Raw genomic sequence first — 20,102 nt, forward strand, 5'->3', positions numbered from 1 at the left:
TTAAAATTTTAAATAAAAGGGATTAAAATAAAATCCCAGATAAATAAGCCAAAGGAAAATGGACACACCTATATGAGGAAAATATTAGCCTGATAGAGATGAATAAATGAACAATCTTTAGGTGACCAAAACACTGAAAACATTGAGGAGAACAAACACAAATTCTTTGGTTTCGTCATACACTAATAAATATCTCAAATTCCTTTCACCCCCATGGCTATAGAAACCAAGGAGCTGGGAAGGAGTGAGTGGTTTATAACTACCTGAGCTCCTCTGTGGTGGTCACCTTTCTGTGTCAGTGCTGCCACCTCAAACCCCTCTGTCCCACCTGAGCCCTGGGCTGCACAGAACTTCACCCAGGGCCCCCTGAGCCTTCTGCCTTAACCCTTGTAGGGTCTCTCCTCCTCTCCCACCACACAGGAGCTGCCTCCTTTAATGGCCTGGCTTTCCTTTTCTCCCTTGTAACCCATGGAAAGGTTCCAGGTCCCCCAGAAAGCCACCAGCAAGGCCATTACCTGGTGTGTGTCACTTCACAGCCTGTGTCAGATATGGCCCTGGACGTGGAGGGCGCAGCCTCCCGGGACGCTGCAGCTTTGCTTTCATTCTTGCCAGGCTTCTGGTGAACGAGCTGCCTGTGGCACTCACCAGGGCCTGGGGCTCTGTCCCCCTTCTGGCCTTCAGCAGGAGCACTCTGGTTGCCTGCAGGATCTTGATGTACGAAGGGAAGACCATTGTGTTGATTCACAGCTTTGACATCGATGTCCTTTTGCTGTGGACAGCTCTTGGAGCTCTGTGTTTTGCCAGCACCTTCTGCCCCTTGCTGCTGGGCTGTCCTGTCTTTGAGCTGGGGTTTGGAGTCAGCTTTGTGGGCTACAGCACTGGAAATGGTCACCTTCTCACATGCTCCCTTGTTTTCATCCAGCTTTTTCACATTTTTTGTCTCTGAATAAAAGAATCCATTAATAAACTATCCTTGGCAAAAGTCATGGCGAAACAGAGGAGGAATAAAGCAACACACCTCTCAAAATAACCTGCAGAGTTACACTTGAAAAGATAGCATAAATCTCCCAGAAGGTTTAAAATCCTTACACCATCAGGCTGGAGATACTACTCATGCTCATGGCTTAAAACCAGAGATTCACCTGCTGGACTTGGATTCCTTAAAGCAAACAAAAAAGCTGCAAGGCTCAAGTTCATTGCATCTAAAACCTGAAATCACTTTGTGGGCAAATATAACAGGTAGTTTAAGGCACTGCAGATCCTGCAGGACCCTCTTGATCCACACCCCTCTCCCCAGTTAGGGGAGTAGGGACAAACCCAGCAGGACTGCAAGGGACACTGAGGCATGAGACAGAGCCTACTTGCAGTCTGCACAAAATGTTCTCCATTAAAAGGTTCTCCATCACCTTCCCATGACAATGGCTGTGATTATTAACATTCAGCATGCCCAGATCACCAGCAAGCAAGGTTTGCTCACAACTCTGTGCAGCTTTTGGGTCAGAATTGTGACCATTTGCTTTGTTTTTGTCACTTCCAAAGCCATGAAGCTAAAAAGGGGACTGCCCATAAGGATTCAGTGACAATTTGTGAAGACAGCAGCATGACAGGGCCTGCTCAACATCACCTTCACCCCTGCTGCAGCTCCACAGGCATTGACAGTGGATGCAACAGGGCAGTGCCCTGACAGATGCACCCTAAATAGGAATCTGGCCCTGACACATCAGGGAAACTTGCTGATCAAAAAAAAGATATTCTAGTGTCAACACATCCCTTTTTCAGAGAGGGGGAAGAGGGAGGGCTGCTCCAGAGATATTAATGGAAAAGAACTTGTTGGGTTTGCTATGTATAGGGCCACTATCTTCACAGTATCTCCAAACAAGCTCTGCTCTCTGATTTCAGTTCACTGAAACCCAACTCAAAAAACCCCAGCTCTTCAGCTAAACAAAAGTGCTCCTTTTAATTTCTGTATCTTCTAGCTTTTTGTGGTGCTTGATCCTAGGGATAAATCATCTTGTGAAGGTGGTGAGAACAATTCCATTCTCCCAGTACTGAGGGGCAAAGTTACTCAGTTACATCTGAGTAATTCAGGTAGTGGGAAATAGCAGGCTATCAATTTCCAGTTTGTCTGCTGCACATTCTGGAGTCAAAGCTTGCAGCATGCCTGGAGTGATACATACCTTCCAGAGGCTTCTTGCTTTCAGTCTGGGTTCCTCTGCTACTAAGCACATGCTTAGGCTTTGCACCACTCTCCTCAGACTTATCCTTGGCCTAAAAATGACAGGGGAACACAGAAATTACAGTTACAGCCAAGAGTGTCTATTTCCCACGAGGTTCCTGCAGCTATGGAGGCATTCAGACTCTGAAAAAATGGAGAGTTACACCTCTTGTGAATTATTAGTCAGTGCTCTGTTTACTTCCTTCCTCCAGTCTCTCCCTGCCTTTGCAGGGAGAGACTTTTAAAACACCATAACAGATTTATACATTAGCTCACTGCTTTCCAAAATTTTCACTGTCAGGGTTTTTGCCTCCTGTCATCTACTCACACTGATTAAAAAGTATGACATATGAAACATGAGACAGTAGAAAAAGAAATGATGCTGTATTTCTGTTGCTTTTTGGCTGGTGACAGAATGAAAAGTAATGTTTCTGAATACATTTGTCAAAACATATTTGTCTCAAGGTACCCAAAAATTCCATTATTTGACCTGATAAGAGGTGGTACCAAAAAAGAACATCTAGCTTTAGATCAACTCTTGTGTATGCACTTGATATTTCACATGTCACCTTTACAATGATTAAAAACAGAAGCAGATTTTTATCTTTAAGCAGTGTTTTCCCCCCAATTAATTTGAGAGGAGGGATATTTTGTAACAGGACCACTAAAGACCTCAGACAGCAATACATGTGAAACCAAATTACAGCTGACTTCTGTGTAGCAAAAAGCAAAATTAGGGAAAGACATAATATTTCCTGTGGTTGACATACAGTTAAAAATCTAGTGATGATCTAGCCTCCTATCCTGATTTGTACAAGCAAATAAGCAACACAAAGTATTTCTGCAGGTAACTGATTACAGCTGCACATCAGCCCTTCACCTGTTAGTAAAAGCAGTTAAGGATTTCATGCACCAACCCTCAGACTGAACAGAGCCTCCCCACCTCCCATTCCAAAAAAACCAAAACACCCAAAGAGCAAAAGTAGGAAAAAATCATTACCCTTTTTATTACAGCTCTAAGCAAACCTGCAACAATGACCAGGGTGAACATTATTCTGGCACAATCCTACATGCAAAGAAAGCCTTCGGTAAGTGACAGTTTAATGCTGGTGCTTTTTTTTTCTGGTTTTTAAGTAAGAAGTTAGAGGTTTGGAACCTAGGAAGCTCAATTCATAGCCTTTTGTTGACTCCAACCCCACAAAACTTCTTCCACAAGCATTCCCAAGGCATGCCTGGAATGTTGTCACAAACAGCTTCACCCAGAAATGCAAACAGGACCTCCCTACTCCCAGCCCAGCCCGATAAGCAGAGCCCTGGGACAAACAGCAAAGGCTGCAAAACAGGAACAATCAGGCAACAAGTTATTTTTCTGTGCTCCCCCTGCAACTGTGCAGCTCTTTGGACAGGTCTGTGCTGCTGTCACAGAACAGGCTGCAAAATGCAGCCCCAAGTTAGCACATGGCTCAGCACAAGGTAATTTGTTCACCTGTGCTCTCTGCACAGTTCCCAGCCAGGTCACGTTCACCACAGCCTCACTAACTCGAGACAGTTCAGATATCACTCAGCAGTCTGGGATCAAAGGATGGACTTAAGGTTTTATAACTGACCTCATGCTCCAATTTCAAAAAGTGTTCATGACCAGAAACAAAGAAGGAGGAGAATGATGGTCATACTGCAAAACAGGAGTTTGCCATAGAGGTGCTCACCCACTACACCCTGACTGTTCTCCAGCCAAGGCACAGCTTGGAGCCTGGGACACAGACCTCCAGCCCCTCCCAGTCCACCAGGCTGTCACCAGCAGGTCATTCCACCTCAATCTGCACCTGACTAGCCACAAAATGAACCAAAGGACAGTATCTGTCTCCAGGCATTTTGTAGTGACTGTAATAACACAGCTTTACCCAAAACATCAGACTTGCCATTTCTCAAAAAACCTGTAGAACTGAAGCTGAAACTGCTGGAACTGAACTTTATCTCTATCCCGATTTAAGGTTGATAACTAATGCATGATTTATTGTTCTCAACACTAATGGAAGCACTTTATAAATTCTCCTGTCTCCTAACAGGCTGGCTCACTTATCAGCCTCTGGCACTTAAAAAGGGAGACCAGGAGAGCACTGAAAGCTTGGAAAGATACATTGCCATCAAACACTGCCCTGTTCTTCTAAAGGGTTAGATGTACTTCCTCATCAAAGGATTTTACAGCTTTGGTGAAAAATATTTTAATTAGATATCAATGGACATTGTCATTTGAGATAAATTCTCTTACTGTAATAACATCTCCACATACATGCAGATCTGGAATGAATAAACATATTCCAGCCCTCACAGTTTTCCTCTCTTTCATTCCCATGGTGGGGTAGAAGCCACAGTGAAAACTGGAAACTCCCATTACCTAGAACTAATTCCAGATGCCTGCAACTGTTAAAAAACAAGGCTGATCTATTTTCAAACACCGTATCAGCTAAGTACTGCTCTTGCCTGTTCCTCACCCACTGTCCTCAATAATTAAAAAATGCTTGGGAACTGATGTCTGGGAACTTGCAAACACAAGAACTACTTGATTGCAGGAGTGAATGATGTCAATGGAGCTGATGAAGTCACGGCTGCATCACAGAAATATAGCTAAAGACAACTAAGATCTCTAAGGATGTGTAAATCTGCACAGTAACATGACTACAAATCAGCACAGGTCTCAAGAGTGGGTGCTGTGTTCAGAATTTGTGAACGAACAAGGAAATAGAAGCTTGTCTCTAAAAACCCAAAAGCTTCTAGTATGTACTTTTCACTGGGGCCTCAATTCAGTCACTAATTTGGGTGACATTGCTGAGCTTTCAGCACTGGTAGAAGCTGAGTTTTCCTTTCCAGTAGCAATCTCCTGCTCACAGCCATTCCAGGACTGCTCAGCACCCTTCAGGAACCTCAGACACTGTTTTGAGCTCGCTCCCTGCCTTAAGAGCCTTGCAATTCAAAGGTCCCAGCAGTAACCTGTGCCAGCAGTACAGAAAGGAAAACTTGAATTAAACATTGTGCAAGAGATTGCCAGGAGAGCCTAAAGCCCCGCTATGTCATAAAGTGAAATGAAGAACAGTAAAACTAAACCAACCTCAAGAGGGATTTCCAGCAGGCTCCCCTTCTTCCAGGGCACAATGCCTTTGAGAATAAAATCCACTACTTTAGAATTTTTTAATACTTCTCCCACAAATGTAATAACTTTATCCAGGGTATCAACCCTTTTCTCTATCTTTGCCAGCCTCTCCTTATGCTTGGAGGCATCTAGCTGGGCAGCTTTCATCAAATTCAACACTTCTGAGCACATGCTATGCACATCAGCCTGGGCAGTGCTGTCCGGTTCCTTCGGGCCTTCCTGCACTGCAGCTGTGCCACCAGGAGCTGCTTGGGACACTGTGAGCTTGTTAATGCCATTTCCTACAGCAGCAATGCCTCTGTCCACTTGCTGCAGTTTGCCTGTCAGGTCTTCTTGGAAATGCAGCAGTCTGTCCATCTTTTCATTCAAGAGATAGAGTTTTTTGTCCACCGTACTCAAACTGTTCACTTTTGGAGGCTGAGACTTGGTCAGGGCGTGTCCCTGCGCGAGGTCCAAGCTCCCCACAGACATTGTGTCCAGACAGCAGGAAGTCTGACAGATTAGGCTGCCTTTGCATTAATCATAAATTAGAAAATGAGGCTCTGAAAGTTCATTTTCTTCAGCTATTCCTACACCAGACAAGCTCACTTACTGGAGTCGCTAGAGCATATCGTGAGATAGCTACTGCACAAAAGATTTATTTCTGTGTTATCTATTTCTTACTGGGTGCTTTCAATGATGGAGGCAATTTGGCATCAGACTGTGTTTTCTTGTGCCTTCTTGACGTCACAAAACCATTTAAAATTCTTTCTCGAGTGGCTGTTGATAGGCAAGCATCTTAACAATGGCCAATGCCTGGGCAGGCCTCTGGAGGGAGGGGGATTGTTTTCATGACCAGTTTTAGTTCTGTGATAATGAAAAGGTGCTAGAGCATTTCCCTTCATTAAACAGAAGAAAAAATAAAAGTGAACTGGCCGGCCTTGTGCTGAAGCTTGGAAGAATTCAGCTCTGTAGCACGGATGCAGAACGCCCAGCATAGACACAGGGTGCTCTTTCAGCTGGCTGGCACTTGAATTTAAAAATAGAGTACAATGACAATGACCTGAAATACATATCTAGCACCAGCATGTCTTTGTCAACTGAAACTTCTAAAATTAAATCTTTCTCCCAGGTTATAAAAATGAACCAAGAAAAAGAAATCATAACGAAGGCACAGCAGAATTAGTCTAACTATTGGCAATTAAATTATTAAATCATAAATCTTAAAGGATTTGTTATTGATTTGCTTTTCACTTCTGAATCACAGCATATTTACTGTACAAATTACAGTCACTAGAGAACAGAAAAAGTCACTTCACACTGCACAGGCTCCACTGCCACAGCTCTGAATGCTTTAGAAACATTAATGAATGTATCCTTACAGCAGCACACAGAAGGGGAGTCAGCTCTCTGCCACAGAGGATGAACTGTGGCATCAAGAGAGAGCAGTTTGTCCCATGCCAGATGTGACCCTGTCACACGACTGTGTCTGGCTCTCCTGGGTCCCTCTGCACTGCTGAGTGCTGAGCAGGAAGGGAAACAATGGAACCACAACAAAGCCTTTGGGATCCCCAGCACCCCTCTGCCTCCAGTCCCTTCCTCATTTCTTGTAAAGTGTACATGGAAAGAAAATGTCACTCTTAAAAGTGAATTTCCTGTATGACACAGAACATTCTAGACATTAAAACCCTTCCCCCACAGAGTAGTAGCAGCATTAAAATTCCCCTCTCAAGACAATATTGGATCCTTGCCACTTCTGTAAGATGAGAATTTTTATTTACACTTTAAAAGAAGTGTTACATCTACCAAGGCCATCATGTAATTATAGCCAACCTGGTGTTTCTGTGACATTTAGAGGCAAATAACCACCTTTACCAAACACAGCCAAAGCTGTGAGCCTTGGACTGTTCATCACCTTCACAGAAGAGTTTGAATACCAAGCAATGACTTGAGAAGAAAACCTGGCACTTTGTGCCATGTCACTTCTTCTAAACAAAAAGGTATTTTAAAGTCACTAGGGTTTTCCCAGTGGTCTGGAATAGAATGGTGTAAGTTTTGTGATATCACATACAACACAGTAAAATATTCAGCTCTGTCTTGAAGGTTTAGGACATGGGCAATAAATGCCTTGCAACGCTACTACTGCAGTTAAAGAATCAAGAGCTTTTAGCCAAATGCCTCCAAAGAATTAATTCTTTCAAAGCCACAAACATGCTTGATGACAAAGATAAAAACAACCAAAATAACTCACTAAACAAGAGTACCTGTTGAATGTTGTCCTGTTAGGAACAAGAACAAAGGGAGTGAGAGTGTTGTATTTAAAGTCAGACAACTCAGAGGAGATACTTCAACAAGGAAGCTTAGCCACAGAAAGTCATCCCCAGCTGCACTCACAGAACTCAAGTTGCCACCAAGAGTGTGTTATTCCAGGCACAGCACAGGGCCAGGAAACAATGCAGGTACAACCAGGAACACAACTGGCTGTGCTTGGGGGCAAACAGGAGTCCTGCAAAACCTTGAGCTGCTCTCAGTTACTTAACAACTGAGAGCAAAAAGCATGATTGCTGCCCAGTTGTTATTATCTAGTGTTATTATTCCTGTAACTGCTGATTTCATCCTCCTCACTTACTGTGGTAAATGCTTTGTAAAGCAAAAAGTGAGGCTTCAAAAAAAAAAAAAAAATCCCATCCCTTTCTCCTCTGGATTCAGCCACATGCACTGTGTATTCCAGCCACATGGAACAGATTTCACCACCCAACTGCTCATACAGTGCACTGAGAGATGTTTGAAAGAATGCTCTATGGAGAATTTTTGCTAAAAATATGCAGCAAACATTCCTTGCTAGTGTTGTCTGAGGAACAGTGAAGATACAGCCATAACTGCCTCCTACTCTGATACAGATGTTTAACCTATTATACTGCTTACATCAAACTGGGTCACCATAAGCAGCTGCAAAATTACAGATGGGATGAAGGACAGAGAAGGAAACCTCATTTGGACCAAAGTAAAAAGTTTTAAACATCTGTCACAAAGTTAAGGTCAACTGTTCTTTATTCTTTTCATTTTCTCCTCTACTCTCTCTCCTTTTGCACTGCTGGCAAACACACAAACAGAAAAAAATGGCTCTGGCAAGTCTAAGAGTTTGTCTTGCCTTCAGGATGATAATATGCTCAAATACTGGCAAAACCCCTTGTATTCCTTTTGCTTTGAATTACAAAAGCAGGCAATTGTTGTTCAGAACATTGATTCAGTGCCCAGTGTTCAGATCTTGCTTGAGCAGCCTGCAGAGAGTATTTATTTCCATTGCTAGTCCCAAGCCTTTCAATAGTTACCAAAAATAAGGGAAAAATCCTAAAATGCCTGACACCACAAAAAACATTGTTACAAGTGCCACAGCCTATCAAAGTCACTTTTGCTTTGTGAAGAGCTGTTGCTTACAAGGACATTTTGCACTTAGATACCACAACACAGGGTGCTTCATCTTCAGCCCCCAAATTTACAGAGTGCTGTGTGAACAACAAATGCCAGAGAGCACAGTTATGTTCAGTCACTGCCCAAACTGGTGACCCACAAACTCCATCATTGTCTGGGTGTAACCTGAACAAAGTTTCTGATAACAATTGGTCTCCTGTGGGTTCCTGCTCATTTCTTCCAGGTAATAAAAAATGAGCATTGGGATCTGGAGTGTGCAGGCAACTGCCTTGATTCCATTGTCTGCTGGACTGAAATGAACTTTTCTGATCCCTTTAAAACACCTCCAAGGTATCAGGTATCTCAGGAAGGCAGAGAAAAGAACACACATGCTGGAGAAACACAACTACAAGTGACCTTGAAGCAATGGTGCCACAGAGATTTCTATTCTCAAGGGGGAGAAGAGTTTATTCCTCTTTGGCTCACACCTCTCACACACATTCCCAGCTGGGAGAGAGATGTCACGAAACAAGAGAAAAATTCAGATTCAACACAGAAAACCTATCATATGGCAGTTTAGTTACAATTCCTCCTTGCTAGGTCTGATCCAAAGGAATAAAAAATCCTCAAAGATGAAGTGAATAGAAAACAAAATCTTAAAAAAAAAATCTACACCATGTACTGAAGTGACAGCAGAGACTGATACCCCAAATGAGAAATGTCACAGAGGTTAAAACCAGCTGCTCAAACAGATCATCTCATTAGATTGTTGCATTGCTTCCAACAACATTGTAAAACTGGAGATGGCTGATAATACATAAGAAAGTGAAAAAATAACTTTTTATATGGCCTATAAAAAGCCAAAGGTTAATACAGAACTTAAAGGCTTTGGGAAAAGTTTGCAGTGCAATAGAGTTCCAAGGAGATGGAAAATGCAATGTGGCAAAAAATCAGGAGATTACAAAAGGGAAAACCAAAGCAAATAAGCTCAAAGCAGTCTGGCTACATCTGATAAACACTGCTCAAGCAAGAAAAAAAGTAAATTTTTTTACAAATATCTTTTACATATTTAGAAACCAGATGTCAGCTTTTTCAAGTTGTAATGAAAATCTACTTAATCTACATCTAATTGCTGCAGCTCATTAACATACATTTCCCACTTTTCTCTCCAGCAAATGAAAGGGTAACTGAACCTTTTTAGGGTAAATTTTTGAAATACTAAACCTAGTTTCTCATGAACAGCACAAAAGGTAAATTTATTATATCCACAGGGTAATGCTGCAGCAACAGACCAAATCTAGTAACAGCAAACACAAAGGAGGCAGTGGCTCTAATTCAGAGGAGTAACTTCCAAAGGCAAGATATGCCCATCAGCCTGGATAAATCCACCCAGCCCATGGCTGGCTTTCCTGCTGGGACCAGGGGAAAGTCCAGATCCTCACCCTGGGAACTGGACCACAGCTGCTTTAGAAGGCCAAGAACTCCACATTTAATGCATCACTCATGCCCTGTTGGTTAAATCCACCTGCCCACTAAAAAGATCTGTGGAACACTGTTGGTATCCCCAGGTGACCCTGGCAAGAACAACTCAATATTGCCTCTGTCACAACATGGCTCTGGTGCAGGTACTCCCAACAATCACCATGGAAATTTGGGGTTTCTAGTATTGAATGAGAGAAAACTGCTAGCACAGTCAATTAGGAAATACCCTTGCAAGTCCTGCCTTCCTTCCCCACTTCCATTTCATTATTTTCCAGACAACTGAATCTAAGGATGTCTGCAGGCAGCAGCAGAGCCAGGGATAGGTTACTGAACCTGATACCATGTGCACTATTGTAATGCATCTCAGCCAGGCAGCTGACAGCAGAGCTGAACAGATCAATTATGACATTTCATTTACATCAAAGTGATGAGATTTCTAGATAACACTGTTTACCATGTGCCCACAGTCCTTCCACCAGGTTACTCAGCCTCTCAGGATGCCAACTGGCACCTGCTGTCTATGCACATTCACTCACTTGACCCCAGAGCTCATTCCTCACCACCAAGTCTGTTACTCACAGAAACTACATTAGAAAGCTCATTACTTGAAATTTTCATCCTTTCAATTTACTTTATTTTTAAGCAACTATGGAGCAGAAGAGTGGTAACTGAGAATGTTTCCTCAGTGTGATGGTAAGGATTCACCCTCCCACTCCTCCACACCCTCCAACAAAGACCTCTCCCCTGGAAACTGAACAAAGTTGTCATGTTGTTCCTGCTTCCCCTGAATTTCAGTGGTTTTATATCTAATGCAGTCAGTTCCTCATAAAGCCTGCAGACTTTAAGGGTCAGCCACAAAAGCTTCCCTCAGAGTCAAGAAGCCTCTTACTTACTGGATGCTCTCTCAGTACCACTGGGAGCTCAGCAGAGAGCCCTGAGGCCCACCTGACACCTGCCAAAGCAAAAACTGTCAATGCAGTTTGCTCAGGTACAAGAAATTCTGTGTCACTGGGATTGCCACAACAGGAGAGTGACCCTGGCTGTGCAATAATGCCAACAGGAATAAAACCAGTAAAGGCAAACTCTCCTCACTGAAGTGATGAGATAGGGCTCTCAGGATACACACACAGGGAACAGATCTGTTGCATAAGAAAGGGTTATTTCTAGACAGTCAACTTTTTGAAAAACAAACTTACATAATACAGAGTTGCTGCTCCAAAACACATTAAAACCAGTACAATTGTTCTTGCTGACTTGAAATTTGACTGGCTTCAAATCAAATCCCTCAGAAAAGCCTCTACTTTGCCAGCAACATGCTTTTGTTTGAGAAGATGAAATCCCCTAACTGCACTTTCTGCACTTCTGCTCTCTTCTTACTTCAGAAGATCTTTTTAGATTCAAGTCTGAAAAGATACAACAAAAATGCACTCTCAGAGCTGTACTTGTTAATTTGTTACCATCATTTCCAACTCCACCTTTCACCCCACCATGACTGACAATTGTCAGAACACATGATACTATTTTCTTTGCTTCTCCACTTACATTCACAAGGTTGAAATGCAAGAACTCTCCTCCAGCCCCCTTCCTGGATACTGACTGAGGTATGACCACCTCAGCACAATTTTACATTGCAGTGGTTTAGGTCTGTGACAGGTAAAACACACAAGCACCTCAAATCATGCTGGACTGCACTGGAATTAAGAGACAGAAGTGTTCACAGGCAGCCTTGCAAGAAGCAGCCTCCAAAACCATCCAACTGGACTCCAGCATCCCTTGGTACTGCCACACACCCTTGGAACTCCTCCCAGTGGAGTTTACAGTTCCTGCCATCATGTCAGGTCTGTGCAAGCTGGGGTCTCAGTCCCTGATTTTTTCTCTCACCCACCTTCCCACCTGACAGCTCCCAGCTGTGGCACAACAAACACCAAGCACTGCATTCACTGCTGCTTGCTAATAATGCTCTTTGCAGGAATTTAACAGTAGGAGATTTTTTAAGTAAAAACTCTTTGATATTGCTATTCCTCACTAAAACCCAAAACACCATGTTAACAAAATTTTAGATCAAGTAAATACTTATCTGTCCTATAATGAAGTCTGTTATGTGCTATATTCACCTGCTGATTTAGATCTCTGGTATTTTGCTTTGACATCATTCACAAATACAGGAATAACCATCACTTCAGGCTTAATAACCAACAGTCTCAACACAAACTGCTTTGAAAAAGATTGAGAATGTACAAAAAGTGGTGGTTTTGCAAACTCTTCTCAGTAATCAAAGCTCACATAGAAGCCCCTTGCTGTCCTTGAGGTGAATGTTTCAATGTTTGGCAAAAAGCAGAGAAATTGCTGCATCCATCTCAGCTGTGAAAAACATCTCCAGCTAATATAATGGTTTTTATCAGGTTGGAAGAAGTATACAGGAAACAAACAAAAGAATGTAACCTACAGAAAAGCTTCCCTAAAGGAACATTATACCACATGCCAGTGGAATTGCAGAAGGCAATTAACAACAAGGAATGAGAAGACAATTTTTAAAGTTTATCTCTCTGAAGCAGATAGCTTAAGAACAGTTGGGTGTGAATGAGAAGCCTGGAATGAGGGCTTCAGTGGTATGATTGAGCACAGAGATCCATCTTCCCATCTGGAGTTAGTATCTCAGCACAAGTATCTAGTAAGAGCAGAAATCCAGAGTACATTTGGTACAGCCATTTCCACTCCCAAAACAGCAAATACCCTCCAGTGCTTCCCTGCAGGGCTTCTATCAGGACTCAGGAAGTTTTGCTTCTGAACCTCCTTGCTATCTTAAATCAGCAGTCAACAGACACCAGAACATTCATTTTCCTCAACCACACAGACATTTCTCTGCACTCACAGGAGGCTCCTGAATTAAAACAAATAAATCATTGATTTTGGAATTCTGCTGTTAGATCAGTGACAAATTAATCTCCAGCTGCATTGCAGAGACAGCTGTAGTGTAAACAGACACACTGATTATCAGTGCTGGACTACAAAAACAGCCCAAAGGCCTGGCACCACAGAGGCAAAATCACTCAGAGGAAAGCAAGCAATAACAGTGCTGATAAAAGATCCAGGATATAAATGGTCTGGATTTCATATTAGCTGATACCAGGAGTATTTGCCACCAATGGGCAGTAGGGCAGTGCCAGCTAGAAATCCAGTAACAGTGCATCAAGACCTTTTCAGTGCAAGAAATTAGGAGAGGAGTTAAAACATGAGGCTGGATGCTGAAAAATACCGCTGTCATGTTCTGCAGAGGTAAGCAAATTACAGCTGGCAAGAGTCCCTACATAATATCCCTGAAAATGCTGAAATACAGGGGTCTCATGCTCTTGTTCCACCACAAAAGGAGAAACAGAAAAATTTTGATAAAATTTGTGTAAACTAAATCAATCCAGTGAAAAGTGGATTCTGCACTGACCATAAAACAGATAAAAGTGCCCCAAAACAAGCTCAGTGTCCCACAGCAATGACTGGCAGCTTCCTACCTGCCTTGCCAAGACAGGCCATCCCTCCTGGCCAAAGTGACAACTGCCTCACACAGTGGGGTGACCCACAGACATTTGGTAGCTTGTGACAATGTGTTCTGGCCCTAAACCTGATAATTCTGCATAAAGAACAAGAAACAAGAAGGTCAGTCAGTTATCAAATCTGTGGCAATTTTCTATTTTCTTTTTATAGCAAGACAGGTCAAGGGAGATGCAAACCAAGCTGTGCTGATTCCTAAAGGGGTGCTGAGAATTAACCAGAACCCTGAAGCTTCCCCCACTTCCTGGGGACTTCAGCTGAAACTGGGAACAGGAACCCACCAAGAAAACATCCAGAACAGAGTTATTGATAGAAAAAGGCATTTCTTTTCAACTCTGCCCAGCCCCAGACCATATCAGTGACCATGCAATGGCAGTGCTGGAAGGAATCAGGTCTCTGAAGGGAAGTATTCAGCACCTGAAATCAGAAATATGCCTAAGGTAGGTGAGCAGAAAGCACATGGGCTGCTCAAGCCTGAACAACAAAACAAGGACACCAATGAGAGAGTGAAAGGTGAGCACAAATATAGAAGACAACAGCAGGACGACCTGTTAGCTCCTGCTATCTCAATTCAGCCATGGAGAAGGTGAAAACAAACCTGGTTTGTAATGTCACAGACTATATATAGTTTACTACTTTAGTTTCTGGGATATGAACTGTCTGAAAGGATACTCAATAGAATATATTTAGACTGCAGACCACTATGGTGCAAAATTGAAATTGGAGCACATGATATCTTCCTCTTGAGCCCCCACAAAGCCTGGGGAGACAGTGTTAACAATTGAGATGCTCAGAAATTTGTCAATCATGTATTTTTCTGAAAATCCCAATCCTTCAGAATGGTTTACCAATTCCATTCATTTCTTTCAGTCTGTCTGCCTCTGTGAGCTCTCCACAGCAGTGTGCACACAGCCTGCCAAGAATCAGGAGGGCTGTTTGGGCCCTCCAGTACATGGACTGTCCAGAGCCTGCATCCCAGAGCTGCCCTGCTGGGGAGAGAGAAGAGTGACTCCCAGGTAAGCAGGAGCCTGAACTGCAGGTGCCAAGGCCTGATCTCCATCTGCAGCTCTGCAGTCCCAGCACCAACTCACAAAACAGGAGACAACTGCTTAAAGAAATTAAAGGTAATTGTTGTGCAGTGCAAGAACAGGAAGCTCAGGATGTGAACCAACAGCATCTGAAGAGTTCTAAGTAACTCTACACAGAACTCATAAAAATATCTCTGAGCAGCAAAAGCAGTAAGATGTTAGCCCTCCAGAAAAACCCCACAGAGTGAGACACCTACCCCCAATCACAAACATGAATGAGGAGAGGAGCATCAAGATTAACTTATGGGAATTACTAGGTGACTTCAAATATCTCATTAAGTAGCTGTGTCCTAAAAGAGGATAAAAAATAAATCAGGTCCAGCAAATCAGAAGAAAGACAGCAGCAGCACTAAGGTTAAAAGGATTGATCTAGGTGAACATCAAAGCTGTTCAGCTCCAGAAAGCAAAAGCCTGAAGGAAGTACAGGTGCCTTGATCTTCAGGCACACATTAGAACACTCCTGTCACTGCCTCTCCTATGAGTCCAATTAATTTCAGAGAAAAAATGCCTCACCTTATTACTTGAGCACCAGCTCCCCCCTCCACTGAACCTCTGAGCAATAACAGATTTCCAATCAATCTGTAAGAACAGGCAGGGCACTGTTGCAGAGCTGCCTGGGGTTAGAGTCCTTCCACAAGAGCCCAGCCAGCCGAGCCAGCCCTGGTTTGAGAGCAGCAGGCACAGCACAGTACCCCAGGTACTGCACAGGAGGCTCCAGCCCACAAACACACAAACAACAGATTCCCCCTGCAACCACTGACCTCAGAACTTACACACACCCACCAGATCCTGCTGGGACAGGCTCAAACCTGACCTGCAGGCTGACACTGGGAAAAGAGAGCTCTCCCTAGGGTTAACATTAAACTTACACATTAGAGCAGTTCTCACCAGCTTTACTAAGAATTGCACATGTGGTCCAAGACTATTCATCCTTATGTGTTCTCTGCCAGTCCCAGCCTCCAAAAGCATCCTTCCCTTTGCAATGCTCCCTGAATTTGAGTACTAGCTTTGTGAACAAAACAAAGGATGATTTTCCAAGAGATAAACATAATGAGTTTGGTAAACTGGCCAGAATGATGTAATCCAATGCGAGACATCCAAAACAAAGTTGGTTTTGACTGTTAGTGCACTGAGGACAAGGAAAACCAATAAATCAAAATAAAGCTAAGATAACATTAACCTGTGGACCTCAATGTGTTTCCAGAAGAGAAGCACCATTATCACTAATTTCACAGAAAAGGAAATTGAAGTAATGAATATGAAAGAATTATTCAGTCACCCAACAGATCAATTACAGAGAAACAAGATATTCTGAATCTCATTACAGTCTTCATTGCAAAACACTAACTCTGATCTGCACAGAGCCAAGCCACAGAATGCCATGGAGACAGATAACTGCAGTACTGACTTATTTGCCCCAAGACGTGACTAGTCAAAAAAAACCTAGCTCTTTTGTTTTTATGGTTCTAGGGCCACCTTCTGTAGTCCTGAAAATATCTTTCATTTGCGCTCCTTCAGAAAAAAAGCAAGATAAAATCTCACATATTTCAGGCTGTTTATTACCTTTAACAAAAAGCTGAAAATGAACAATTTAAACACATCATTACCTCTTCAACAAGAACAACAGATGAGCAGCATATTCAAATGAACAGACCAAAACATTTTTCTGCTACGTTGCCATAAATAGACAACAAAACATGCAGTCACTAGGATATGAAATGGGTCTGGTCAACTGAGCCTGTTTCTTATGTAATATATGATTTAAAAAAAATCATCATACTCTTGCCTATTAAATCCATTGCATGTTGTTACATTAGAGGAATTTAAAGCTTTGGAACAATATACTAATTATTTAATTTAGTAAAAATTTTGTCCGTTCTTCAACTGAGCCAGAATTCAGTTTATTGCTGTTGATTTAGTTCATTTATTCCATTGGCTCTTTAAAAAACAAAGATGATTATGAATACAGGCTGTTAAAGAAAAGCCATTACAGCTATTGTTGAACAAAATACATGAGGAAATCCTTTCTTCAAAATTTTGAAAGAGAACAGTTTCAAAAAACCCACAATAATCTGATCCATTCCAATTAAAATGCAACTCCTACAATTATTATTTTTTTAATTTCTTGAACATTATTGTATGCCCATGGGATTCTTTTTAAAATTGCTTAAGTACATTTTCTGCTACTACTCTTTTCAGCAGCTCAAAAAGTAGGTAAATGCAAACATGCTGCTGAAAACAAATACTTTTCCTAGACTTTCTGCCACGGTAGCAACTGAAACTGAAGCTCACAGGCAGCTTGAAGCACAGTGGGTTTTAATGGGTAGCTTACAAAGGTAGAAAAGCAGATTCCCATCCTCCCTTCACCAGTGGTGTCTCCACAGCTCTGTGCTCACAGGGTCTGTGCTCTGTCCATCAGGGCTCCAGCTCTGGGGAGAGCTCTCTTCTGCTTTGCTCCTCAGACCTGTGCACTGTGGGGTTCTGATCTCACAGCTTTCCAGGATGACCCCAGAGCACCCTCTGAGGCACTGAGTGCCACCACTCAAGGTGATTGCACTGCTTCTACCACAGGTCAGATGGGCTCATGCAGAACTTGGCTGCTCATGAAATCACCTCAGGGTCATCCTGCCCAACAGAGTCACTATATAAAACTCACAGACCTATGGCAAGCAAAGCAAAAAGCACTAACAACCAACCTCCACATAATCTCAATGTCAGTGTGCCATCCTATACAACAAATATTCCAGTCAGAACAAAAGTTTGAATGTGCCAAGGCTCCCATGAAAAGTAAATTTATTTACAAAGGCAAAGCTCGCAGTCATCATTTCAGAAACACCTCCTTGAGGCTGGCAGGTGTTTTGCAAGCCAACAGGCTGCACAAGCTGGCCAAGAATGTCAAACACACACAGCATGTTACAAAAGGCACAGAAACCAATTCTGCGCCATCCAGAAAGTTTTCAGTTTCAAACCAGGCTCACAATAAAGCACTAAGGAGTCCCTTACCGTAAATCTCTTTATGTAATCTGAAACACAAAATCCTCCCACGCTCAAACGCAGGGATCTGTGCAGGGCAGATTCTTGATACAAAGTCCCCATTCTGTTTGTCTTGTCTGGTGGTCACCCTGGTAGCCTGCAGCCTTTCACTGAATAAAGCTGCACAGCCTCCCTGGATCTTGCTAGAATTCTGCCTGTGTGATAAACCAGGCATTTCATCTTATCTGACACTACACCAGGCATTTCAGTCATTTCACTGCCTTATCACAGTACTAAGTTCTATCCATATCCCAGCAGTTCACTTCCTGAATCACTGATAACAGATACTCCAGGGCACAGAAACAATACAAGATGACAGCCAGACCTCTGGAGCCACTGAGCAGTCCCTTCTCTGCATTTCTTTGTTCCTTCACTTATTTTAATCCAATTTTACGTTGCTCTAGCTGTAACTTAAGGACAGCATGTTGGCTTCAGCCAAGCAGTGACAAGACTTTAATTTATCTAAGTGCTATTCTATTTTTCAGTGACACTGATAACTGCTGCAGGATATTGCCTTCAACACAACACAAATCTAACACATGTGGGAATTTCTTGCATGCTCAATTTCTTAAGCACAGGAATAGAGGGAACAATGAATGGACTCAAAATGACCATTCAGAAGGGCTCATCCTCCATCAGAATTCACACATCTATTATGTCTTAAGCACTGTTTCTACATCTGATGCTATGCACACAGAGCCATTCCCTTCAGTCTCTAAATGCCTCACTTACTTGCACAAGTGTACATTGCCATGAAGTCCATGTAGGCATATCTGTGAACCCCCTAGATCTAAGATCTTTTATTTCTACCTACACAGTTTAATATGCAGCCACAATGCACCCAAATGATGTTCCTCATGCATTTGATTCTCAGCCAATAAATTCCTTTTTATTTTGCCCTGTGTAAGATATGCTTTTTTTAAAATAGAGTTCTTACCTGTAAGTTTGTGACCATGGAGGACAAACACACAAACAGAACAGATACTAAGATGCTGGATGACCTAAGAAGGAATTAGTTCTAGAGAAGTAGAAGGAAATCTGCTTTCAGTTTTAATCTTTGTTTTCATCTTTCACTCAGCCAACAAGCTGTAATAGAATTATCTCTGATTACAAGCTGCAAGTGATCCAGCATAAGGATGAATCCATCAGGCATGGGCACAAAAATGACAGCCTCTCTCTATGGCCCTCCCTTTGAGCAGGAGGACAAGAACCTCAGGCAGCAGGAGCAGGGCTGGTATGGGCCACATCTTCACTGCTTCAATCCCAACAGGAGTGTGTCCCACCACAGCAGGGGTGCACCCTGCCCTGAAATAGGCCAGTGATGGAGGTAAGATACTGTACCTTTAGCATTATGATCTAAGAGATGTCAGGTCCAGACGTGGGGGTACAGAGCTGGCTGCCCCTCTCACAGCAACAACAAGCGGTGTGTTTCCAGCTGGGTTTGTACAGCAAAGTAACAAATATGCTGTTAAAAAATGAAATGGAACCAATGTAAGTACAGACAAAACCAGAATCAGAGTGAGGAACTCTTGCAGGGCAAAGGCCAAGGAGGAGATGGCCATGCCTGGCAGGGAATGTTTTTCAGGCTATTTAACAAACAAGTATGGAACGGGGGTTGCCGGGGGTGACTTGAGCACAGCTCTAGAGATTTTAGTAATGTAACTACTGCTAAAGGGACATAGGAACCTGAGGCTGCCTCACATGCTGGACTTAAACCTCCAGAGATGAGACCAGTCTCCTCTGCCAGACCCCTGTGCAATCCCTAACTCAATCTCTGTGCCTTGGCTTTTCCACCTGTAAAACAGAGTTAAACCTTTCCTAGCTCATAGAATATTTTCACAGCTTTAAGACCTATTGTTACCATTCTGCCTTTTAAAGGGCAGGAGTAAACTATAAATTTTAGGTCCAAACTGCCCCAGGATTTTTAAGACACATGAGCTTGGTGCATGCAGTGGCACAGGAATACTGGTGAAAGCCCTGCCCCTGCTGAGCCATCCCACAGGGACAGGGCAGGGATGCTGCTGGCCTTGTGGCAGCACCTCCAGAAGCATTCCTGGCACTGGGAACAGCAGCCAGCCACTCTCAGAGGAACAAGAGACCATCCCCATGGACACCAAACTCTTGAACATGGCCTTCAGCTTTTTTACTACCATGTAACTGATTGTGGGAATTAAAGACCCCCATTCCAGTACCTAAGAAA

General features: G+C 42.9%; 1 protein-coding gene across 3 annotated transcripts in view; it reads right to left on the minus strand.

Annotated features, from left to right (window-relative positions):
- MYLK3 (myosin light chain kinase 3) overlaps positions 1 to 18,001 on the minus strand; it is a 31,894-nt gene extending 13,893 nt beyond the window's left edge. Inside the window, exons 1-4 of one of the 3 annotated variants that reach the window (XM_059481681.1) lie at positions 5,322 to 5,930; positions 3,216 to 3,281; positions 2,178 to 2,268; positions 516 to 942 (exon numbers count right to left, since the gene is read on the minus strand). In XM_059481681.1, coding sequence (XP_059337664.1) covers positions 516 to 942; positions 2,178 to 2,268; positions 3,216 to 3,281; positions 5,322 to 5,834 — 1,097 coding nt within the window. In that variant the 5' untranslated portion in view covers positions 5,835 to 5,930. Of the gene's footprint in view, positions 1 to 515; positions 943 to 2,177; positions 2,269 to 3,215; positions 3,282 to 5,321; positions 5,931 to 17,872 lie in introns of those variants that run through there. The other 2 variants (XM_059481683.1, XM_059481682.1) reach the window with 2 other exon arrangements.
- Positions 18,002 to 20,102: the final 2,101 nt, after the last annotated feature.

Source organism: Ammospiza nelsoni, chromosome 13 (assembly GCF_027579445.1).
Source record: "Ammospiza nelsoni isolate bAmmNel1 chromosome 13, bAmmNel1.pri, whole genome shotgun sequence".
In the NCBI taxonomy this organism is placed as follows: domain Eukaryota; kingdom Metazoa; phylum Chordata; class Aves; order Passeriformes; family Passerellidae; genus Ammospiza; species Ammospiza nelsoni.